Source organism: Haliotis rubra, unplaced genomic scaffold, assembly GCF_003918875.1.
Source record: "Haliotis rubra isolate DU_JTF1 unplaced genomic scaffold, ASM391887v1 Scf186, whole genome shotgun sequence".
NCBI classification, from domain to species: Eukaryota; Metazoa; Mollusca; class Gastropoda; order Lepetellida; family Haliotidae; genus Haliotis; species Haliotis rubra.
The window spans coordinates 626-11729 of record NW_025765847.1 but is presented as its reverse complement, the minus strand read 5'-3'; the positions used below and the strand labels follow the sequence as shown (position 1 = coordinate 11729).

The following is an 11104-nucleotide window of genomic DNA, read 5'->3' as shown; positions in this document are numbered from 1 at the left end:
GTGCAAATGCGCTTGCTGCAGACTAAGGACTGCAGGCTAAGGACTGCAGACTACGGACTGCAGGCTAAGGACTGCAGACTACGGACTGCAGGCTAAGGACTGCATGCTGCAGGCTAAGGACTGCAGACTAAGGACTGCAGACTACAGACTGCAGGCTAAGGACTGCATGCTAAGGACTGCAGGCTAAGGACTGCAGGCTAAGGACTGCAGACTAAGGACTGCAGGCTAAGGACTGCATGCTAAGGACTTCAGACTACAGACTGCAGGCTAAGGACTGCAGTCTCGTGGTGACAACTGCCACTGAGTGTATACTCTGTGTTGCACTAAATATTTTATTGTATGTCGGGGGGCGGTGGGGTAGCCCCGTGGTTAAAGCGTTCGCTCGTCACGCCGAAGACCTGGGTTCGATACAATGTGTAAGGCCCATTTCTGGTGTCCCCCACCGCGATATTGCTGGAATATTGCTAAAAGCGGTGTAAAACTATACTGACTCACTCATTGTATGCCAGAATAAAAACATGATTGAGATGTAAAGTTGTGTCCCTGCCCTTCCAACGACATACACAAAAAGTCAGACTTCATCAGATATATTGATCAATGACGAGAGTACATAAGAGTATAAGTGTGAATGTTACAATGACGTAGACTGCCTCAGTTGGAGCGTATGATCGTCCCTCCGTAGCTGGAGAATCCGTCTCCCCTGAGTGGCACCCCGCCTGTTCCTATGATGCTGATCCAGACCTGGTCTCCATGGACGAGGTGTGTAGCTGTGGTGATGGATGCAACGCCGTACACAGACCCCAGACGAGTGTGACCAAGACCAATCAGTGTGCTGCCTTTAAGGATCCTAACGTCCATGTTAGGTTTAGCTCTCGACATAACATATGCCCAAAAGAGATATGTTCCCGACACGGGAGCTGTGAAAATGCCGGTCGTCTTGTTGTAGGCCTCACCTTGGTTGTACAAGATGTTGTCAAACTTCAGATGTGTGGCCTGGGGTTGGTTTATATCGGAACTGAGAGACACCTCGTATGCAACATCAGCTGCCTGTGTTGCTGAAACATAAAACACTCTTCATGTTTTAGAATGCCGAATTCCTGCAGGAGTTACGCTTAGCTGCTATCCCTTATTCAGTCACGTTCGGTAAATACAAGCCACAAACGTTTTAATATTTATAAGAAATCTCTGTTGAAAGAAGAATCGATCGTACGATTCCAGCTAAAAAGTCATACCATGAGTATATGAATCACTATCAAGTCGTGATTACGGTCAGAACTGACATCAAACAGGATTTTCGAATTATCTTTAAAGGTCTCATGCAAAGTAAAGCACACCTTTGCAGATTCTGATACCTTTCGGTATGGACTTACCGAAACAAAGCGTCCAAAATGCAAATTCAATTTATAAAGTTGAAAAATAACGTGATGAAAAAAACTGCGTGAAATCGGAGTTCAAACGATTCACTAATTTTCCCCCGACTTTTCTTGGGAAAACTGGTTTCAACAGCTGGGCTGCGCTCATAGCACGTGCGCGGTGAAACAGCTTCGCGCAGCTTAGAAGCGGGTTGTCTGGTGAATACTCGGTGGAGGCTTTGGTGTATTTTTCTAATGTTTTATTGATATCTCACAGGCGAGAGCTTTTCATATGTTATGACAGTAAATTAACTGTTTAAATAATTTCATTTGTTTATTTCACCACATGTTCTTCTTACCGAGTCACTTTCTCAGTTCGATACTTAAAAGCAATGTCATTATTTAGCGTCGACAGAATTTCTAACTGTGATATAGATATGTCGTTGTCACAGACAAAACTCAATGTCTTGTTTTATTGACACCTGTGTGTCTGCCTGCCTGTCTGCTAATGACCATATTCAATACACAGCTGCTATCACTGACCGCATGCAATTTGAACTTAACACCAATCAGGCTATACACCATAAACAAAATGCCCGAGGTCGGTGTCTGTCACATTATGTAATTACACAGACAGGCAGGTGTGATATTTGAACACATGACATGTTATGATGTCTGTTGATTGCAAAATGTTATACTCAAAAATGAGCATGTATTTACAAAACCCAACATCTCTATATACACACACACAATGAGCCGTGAGGGCATCTGCAAATGAACCAGCCGTTACACTTGAGTGCACACCCACCCACTCTGACTGGGTTCGGGATCCCGGCTCCTTCGTTTCTTGGGAAGTAAACCCAAGTACAATATATTGCACTTTTGATTTGCGACTGTACGCTTATAATTTTGTTTATATGTTTTTTCATAACCAGCAATGTATATTATATGTCATGGATAAGTGATAATTGTGTTTTAATTATGTTTGATTTTGGGTTGCATGTGTTCTTTAAATTGGGGGGACTGGTTGTAGAGAGTGACAAATACCTTTTCCCGATCACACTGTTTAAACGTGATATGCTATTTGGTTGAAACGACGTTAAATTCGATCTCACTCTCTAAAATGGTAAAATGGATATGTATGCATATGTGTGCATCTGAAATTGCTTCTGTTCAACAGCACAGTTCATTGTGGATTATAGATGTGTTGAGCGGATTGCATGTGTAGCTAACATGTCACTAGTACAACGCCATCAGCTGATTTGGTCTTAGGTTTACCAGAATTTAAAGCCTTTTTGTCTGATTGCGTTTATATATAAAGCTTCCCGTAGTAGTGTAGGGAGAGTTAGCTTCTGTAACGATGTACAACATACCTTGGAGTCTTCCACTCTTTACTTACAATGCTTCACTTCAACGTGAATGGTTGTGAATGACATTCTCGAATTTGATGTGGTCATAATGAGGTACAATCAGAGAGATGAGTGATAAGGGACCGTTCATTATTTATGGCTGGGGGTGGGGCGGGGATGATGATTTTTATGGAGAAGCATGTACAATGTGAATGACCCCCTAAAATTTATGTACAAAGTATTAAGTGACCCCCCTGCATGTCATGTACAAAATCTATTTCCCACCCACCCACCCACCCACTTCCCCTTCCTATAATGTTTAAGCATATTTTTTAAATATTTATATGTACAAAATTGCTGAACCCCGTAGTACATGTGTACAAAATTGCTGATCCCCCCTACCTCCCTAGAACAAAATGGGTGACCCCCTTTAAAATCATCATATCACACACGCACGCACGCACGCACGCACGCACACACACACACACACGCATACACGGGAGCCATATGTTATGAACGGTCCCTAAGGATAGTTCATGAAAACATGACAATCATGTATTCATGTTCGTCCAACTTCTAAATGCCTCAAGGATTGTTCAGCTATTTAAGACAGCCCAGTAATTGACATCATGTCAGTGCCTTTCGAAGTGTCACGGCATGTTACTAGCTGTGTGTAATGTGGCATGTTGTTGCTGGTGGTGGTGCGTCGGCGTTTGCTTCCCACAAAGTATCACAAACTAAATGCTTAACACACGTATGATATTCATCTGCGTCTACATGTCTGGAATCAGTAACTGATTGGGAGGGGGTCAACCAATGCTCGCCAAGCTATGCAGGTCTTACACTGTTTTCGGTCAACTGTTGTTCATTTACGAAATGCCGAACATGTTTACCCGCCAAATAAATATGTAGTATTGAGAATGTAGATTGTTCTCCGCTTAAATGTCCCTGCACTGTTAAGGTGGAGGAACAGGTTTCAAGTGCGCCATGTTGCCTTACCCTAGTCAGTTAACAATACTTCCAGACGGATCATTTGGGTTGTTGTTTTTTCAAATGAGCCATTTTAAAATTACAATTTCAACATCACTAGATAAGCTACTGCCTGTTCTCAAGTAAATACAAACATACCTTCATATTTCATGCAAAATACGTAATATTACAGCAATGCCCACAACAAAATTGTAAATCCTTATCAGACTATGACTACGAGGGGTGGCTTCCCCTTTCCAATATTAAACTTTCCCCTTTTTGATAAGTGAGTCTAAATTTAATGTCGCCTCGAAATTTCGGCCATATCGCTTTATGTTGAGTAATATTCCAGCTCCAGCCTTTGGTATGTACATTTCAGAACTAGGAAGGTACAATGGAACAAGCGTTTTCTCGAAGGATTTCAAAGCTTTAAAAGCGTATTTTGATTCTTGCTCAAACAACTTTGATCAAGGTTGAAATTCTCAAGGCATTAAACGTTTTATGGTAGACGTGGGAGACACTTCAAAGTTTGAGGCGTGAGGTACTAAAATACTGCCCGATACAGTTCACAATTTGGACTTTGTCATATGTTCCCGTGTTCTTTCACTGACTTGCATTAGAGTACTTACCAAGAGTAAGTGTAATGTACTTCAAGCGTTTTCTCGAAGGATTTCAAAGCTTTAAAAGCGTATTTTGATTCTTGCTCAAACAACTTTGATCAAGGTTGAAATTCTCAAGGCATTAAACGTTTTATGGTAGACGTGGGGGACACTTCAAAGTTTGAGGCGTGAGGTACTAAAATACTGCCCGATACAGTTCACAATTTGGACTTTGTCATATGTTCCCGTGTTCTTTCACTGACTTGCATTAGAATGTGATTCTCATGGTTATTGAAAGGTCGGATTTGTTTAAGTATTAACATCAAACATATTCTATCTGTAACGCAGATTGTGTTATATTTTCAGCAAGGCATCAGGAAGATTGTGTACTTAACAGGAGAACGTGTAATATACTTCAACAAGGCATCACGGAGATTGTGTACTTACCAAGAGTACGTGTAATGTACTTCAACAAGGCATCATGAAGTTTGTGTACTTACCAAGAGAACGTGTAATATTCTTCAACAAGGCATCACGAAGATTGTGTACTTACCAAGAGAACGTGTAATATTCTTCAACAAGGCATCATGAAGATTGTGTACTTACCAAGAGAACGTGTAATATACTTCAGCAAGGCATCACGAAGATTGTGTACTTACCAAGAGAACGTGTAATATTCTTCAACAAGGCATCACGAAGATTGTGTACTTACCAAGAGTACGTGTAATATACTTCAGCAAGGCATCTCGAAGATTGTGTACTTACCAAGAGAACGTGTAATATTCTTCAACAAGGCATCACGAAGATTGTGTACTTACCAAGAGTACGTGTAATATTCTTCAACAAGGCATCACAAAGATTGTGTACTTACCAAGAGAAAGTGTAATATTCTTCAACAAGGCATCACGAAGATTGTACTTACCAAGAGAACGTATGTAATATTCTTCAACAAGGCATCACGAAGATTGTGTACTTACCAAGAGAACGTGTAATATTCTTCAACAAGGCATCACGAAGATTGTGTACTTACCAAGAGAACGTGTAATATTCTTCAGCAAGGCATCTCGAAGATTGTGTACTTACCAAGAGAACGTGTAATATATATTTCAACAAAGCATCACGAAGATTTTGTACTTACCAAGAGAACGTGTAATATACTCAACAAGGCATCACGAAGATTGTGTACTTACCAAGAGGACGTATAATGCACTTCAACAAGGCATCACGAAGATTGTGTACTTACCAAGAGTACGTGTAATATACTTCAACAAGGCATCACGAAGATTGTGTACTTACCAAGAGAACGTGTAATATTCTTCAACAAGGCATCACGAAGATTGTGTAATTACTCACCAAGAGTACGTGTAATATACTTCAGCAAGGCATCTCGAAGATTGTGTACTTACCAAGAGAACGTGTAATATTCTTCAACAAGGCATCACGAAGATTGTGTACTTACCAAGAGAACGTGTAATATTCTTCAACAAGGCATCACGAAGATTGTGTACTTACCAAGAGTGCGTGTAATATACTTCAGCAAGGCATCACGAAGATTGTGTACTTACCAAGAGAACGTGTAATATTCTTCAACAAGGCATCACGAAGATTGTGTACTTACCAAGAGAACGTGTAATATTACTTCAACAAGGCATCACGAAGATTGTGTACTTACCAAGAGAACGTGTAATATTCTTCAACAAGGCATCACGAAGATTGTGTACTTACCAAGAGAACGTGTAATATTCTTCAACAAGGCATCACGAAGATTGTGTACTTACCAAGAGAACGTGTAACATACTTCAGCAAGGCATCTCGAAGATTGTGTACTTACCAAGAGAACGTGTAATATACTTCAACAAAGCATCACGAAGATTTTGTGGCTTACCAAGAGAACGTGTAATATACTCAACAAGGCATCACGAAGATTGTGTACTTACCAAGAGGACGTGTAATGCATTTCAACAAGGCATCACGAAGATTGTGTACTTACCAAGAGTACGTGTAATATACTTCAGCAAGGCATCACGAAGATTGTGTACTTACCAAGAGAACGTGTAATATTCTTCAACAAGGCATCACGAAGATTGTGTACTTACCAAGAGTACGTGTAATATACATCAACAAGGCATGACGAAGATTGTGTACTTACCAAGAGTACGTGTAATATTCTTCAACAAGGCATCACGAAGATTGTGTACTTACCAAGAGTACGTGTAATATACTTCAACAAGGCATCTCGAAGATTGTGTACTTACCAAGAGAACGTGTAATATACTTCAACAAGGCATCACGAAGATTGTGTACTTACCAAGAGAACGTGTAATATACTTCAACAAGGCATCACGAAGACTGTGTACTTACCAAGAGAACGTGTAATGCACTTCAACAAGGCATCACGAAGATTGTGTACTTACCAAGAGTACGTGTAATATACATCAACAAGGCATCACGAAGATTTTATACTTACCAAGAGTACGTGTAATATTCTTCAACAAGGCATCACGAAGATTGTGTACTTACCAAGAGTACGTGTAATATACTTCAACAAGGCATCACGAAGATTGTGTACTTACCAAGAGAACGTGTAATATTCTTCAACAAGGCATCACAAAGATTGTGTACTTACCAAGAGTACGTGTAATATACATCAACAAGGCATCACAAAGATTGTGTACTTACCAAGAGTACGTGTAATATTCTTCAACAAGGCATCACGAAGATTGTGTACTTACCAAGAGTACGTAATATGCTTCAACAAGGCATCTCGAAGATTGTGTACGTTACCAAGAGAACGTGTAATGCACTTCAACAAGGCATCACGAAGATTGTGTACTTACTACCAAGAGTGCGTGTAATATACATCAACAAGGCATGACGAAAGATGAAGATTGTGTACTTACCAAGAGTACGTGTAATATTCTTCAACAAGGCATCACGAAGATTGTGTACTTACCAAGAGTACGTGTAATATACTTCAGCAAGGCATCACGAAGATTGTGTACTTACCAAGAGAATGTGTAATATACCTCAACAAGGCATCACGAAGATTGTGTACTTACCGAGAGAATGTGTGTAATATACCCTCAACAAGGCATCACGAAGATTGTGTACTTACCAAGAGAATGTGTTATATACCTCAACAAGGCATCACGAAGATTGTGTACTTACCAAGAGAATGTGTAATATACCCTCAACAAGGCATCACGAAGATTGTGTACTTACCAAGAGAATGTGTAATATACTTCAACAAGGCATCACGAAGATTGTGTACTTACCAAGAGAACGTGTAATGCACTTCAACAAGGCATCACGAAGATTGTTTACTTCACCAAGAGAACGTGTAATATTCTTCAGCAAGGCATCACGAAGATTGGATTTCATCGATGACAGTCCTTCTTCGCTTTGTTTTAGCTTTTGACTCCAAAGACTCCACCTTAGTGGTCAAGATCGTCACCTCACGTTCCAATCTGAGTATATTAGTGGGAGCACACTGTCCATATGACAGTTGAGTACGTGGTTCACTACAGGTGTGATGGTGGCAGAGACAGTGGCCACACACAACACCAGCACGCTCATACAGCACATCGTCATCACGGCGACGGGACATGTAATGAGAGGACCTTAGCGTGTTTCTATGTAGTCGTGATTCCATATGCCCGGGTTGACGTATTACATCAACATTGGTTGTCGCAATGTGGTAGGCGCCACGGGACCCATGCACGTGACCTGACATCTGGTGCTGTACGTGGCTCTCGTCCCGGTTCCTCTCCTAGCCACGTTCAACCTCACGTAAACAGGATACATTAAGGTCATTTCATACAAAGGAAACGACATAACCCTTTTTGCAATTCATAAGAAATTCTGCCAAAAGCCGAGTCGTGTACAATTGTGACCATATCAAGAGTATATATTTGTTCAGCTGTATTACGTCTGTACAATGTTGTTTGTAAATAAAGAGACCCGTGAAGGTCCGGTTTAGAATGAACCTTCAGTAACCCATGCTTGTCGTAAGAGGCGACTAACGGGATCGGGTGGTCAGGCTTGCTGGCTTGGTTGACACATGTCATCGGTTCCCAAGTGCGCAGATCGATGCTCATTGCTGATGCTCATGCTGTCTGGTCCAGACTCGATTATTTACAGACCGCCGCCATATAGCTGGAATATTGCTGAGTGGGGCGTAAAACTAAACTCACTCACTCGCTGTAAATATAGATAAATTCTGGACCAGACAATCCAGTGATTGTCACCATGCGATACGACGACAGAGCATGTGTTTGTGAATCACTATGAAATTGTGATGCTACTTAGATGCCATTCTGAAATATTTTATTTCCTCAAATGTTAAAAGTTATAGCATTTCAAAAACAGAATTGAGATTCAGCACTAAGTCTTCCTATTAACTTCACACGACGTTTCTTTAGTGACTGTTGAAAACGGAACTTTAGTTAAAATGGATCAATAAGTTGAGGTTGTCGCTCTCCACAACCGTGGGGCCAGTTATTGTTGCACTACCAGAGCCCCAGGTCAGTAGTTTCCACGTGTGTGACAGGTGAACGTCGTGTCTGTGTTTGTGTTTGGCGGCTTGGCTACACGGTCGTGTGTGATCGATCATTGTTCATATTCCGTTATATAGAGAAGGAACAGTGTGGGGTTTGCGTGTGTTCGTGTCTGTTTGTGTAAATCATAGCTCTACAATACGTCATATTTTCAACTTCCTCTCTATTCTATACAACGTTTCTGAGCTTGTCCTTGCCCTTCGTCAGGTGAATGGTTGTTGTAAATATCTGTGCTCTGTAAATATCATATGTACATGTATGTAAGTGACTGATGGTATATTTATGTAATGTTCGAATATCATTTGGAGGACATTCATTCAGACATTCATTCATTCATTCATTCATTCATTCATTCATTCATCCATCCATCCATTCATCCATTCACTCATTCATTCATTCTCCAAGTTGTAAGATAATCAGCATTATGTGTTAAGAGTACATGCCTGGTCCGTCCGAAGTCTATAATCCGTCAGTGTCAATATACGCTCGTCTTGTTTGCCAAGTTTACTTGATAAGCTTTTATGTAACTAATCGTTAAGAGAGAGAAGTAAACATTACTCTATGATAACACAACACCTCCGAGAATACTGTTAGATAATTTTAGTCATTCCTGTATCCTCAAGTCTTTCACGAGGTAATCTCAAGATTCAGATAGTCAAAGTAAATGCAGATTAGCAGCATTTGTAAGTATTGTTCAAGCTGTGTTGAGTTGAGTTGAGCTTTATCGCATCGGCATTATTTCACCCATAAAGCTTTTAAAAGTTTTCTTTTCAAACAAACAAACAAAATATTTATTTTATAACATTATTATTTACAAGCAGAAAGGCCATATAGCACCAAATTCAAAAACCAATACATTATTTACATTACATACTACATTTTTGTTATACGGACTCAACCTCTCTCAAGTAGTTTGCAATGAGATGCCCTGATGGTAGGGGTGGTGGACACGTCTGTGTTAGCAGACAGATCAAAAGCAGTAGTAGTATACAGTATAATATATAGTAACGTTTAGACATTATATAAATTCAGTAAATCAAAAATTACATATATCGGGCCCGTGGAAGCAATATAATTATTGTGCTCGTGTTGTATATTTTATTGCGTGTTTTGCAATCAAAGCGTATATATCAGTGAATGTGTTTCTAAATAATTATGTGGGTTTAATTCAAATGTTCCATGTTACCTTTGATCAATCAATGTTTAACAATATACATGTTATGTGAGGGTAACTATACTGTTAATGATAAAACTCGTGGGCACACACGTAGACTGCTGTTGTTTTAGTCAGCTGCTCATATATTGCTACGTTCTCAGTGTTGTTAAGCTTCCTAATAATTATGTACACGTGTACTCATTCAATAAGGCCGTTAGACGTATGATCATTAGTAATTCACGATAGATGCTACTGTTACTTTACTTCTCGTAAAACTTCACACTGAGAAATCCAAAACAAAATTATGATAGTTTGTTAACTTATTTATTTTGTAGACATACATACTAACATTTGTATAGCGCCGAAATCCAGCTCAGCTGCTCAAAGACGCTTTGTTTTTTCCCTCGATCACTGGATGTCAATCTCAACGGCACGTCGTATTATCAATCTCAACTCCCTGGGGATGATACAACTGTTGCACCGAGTTAGTGTGGCTTTCCCATCCTTTCGAGGTACCCATTCACAGAGCTCTGGACTGGGACACATAGTCACAGTACTTCGTCCAAAGTTTACTGCACGTTGCTGTACCCGCAACTAGCACTGTATTCATGTGGCCACCATCTGGTCATATACCAACGGCTTCGTGGGTTCTTTTGGTGCACAGGGTTGTGTACTGCTACACTAGGGTTGAGACAACACTGAAAGAGTCTGCACACAAAGTTGACTCTAAGGTTTTTACACCCGGTCACAGGAGGGCTCGATCCCGGCACCTCAAGCCCGCTGGATCACTAGCCTGGCGCCTTAGCCAGCTCGCCCCTAATCGTCATGAAACCTTTTTCAAGAGTTGGTCTGATGTTTTCATTTTATTCTGCGTTGAAACGAATGTTTGATCATGAACTGATTTGGAGTTAGATTGTGATTCATCAGTATCATTTTGACCCAAACAGAATGTAGAAGTGGAATAATGCTGAGTTCAGCGTTGTAATGGTAGGAGTAGGAGGATCATATTTGTCGCCGTCTACTATTGTAGAAGTAGCGGTTGATGTAGAGTGCAGCCGGTCTGTTCGACAATATATCACTAATTAATAATGAAAAACATAACCATTGAAATCACCTCCAAGAT

The 11104-nt window shown here is 40.4% G+C and overlaps 1 protein-coding gene across 1 annotated transcript; it reads right to left on the bottom strand.

The window, feature by feature from the left end:
• Positions 1–571: 571 nt before the first annotated feature.
• Positions 572–7734, bottom strand: LOC124273917 (otolin-1-like). Its single transcript, XM_046709260.1, has 2 exons — positions 7599–7734; positions 572–1055 (listed from the first exon to the last, which is right to left on the bottom strand). Exons 1-2 carry the CDS (start codon positions 7648–7650, stop codon positions 652–654), a joined length of 456 nt encoding a protein of 151 aa, XP_046565216.1. The 5' UTR covers positions 7651–7734; the 3' UTR covers positions 572–651.
• Between the last annotated feature and the right edge of the window lie 3370 nt (positions 7735–11104).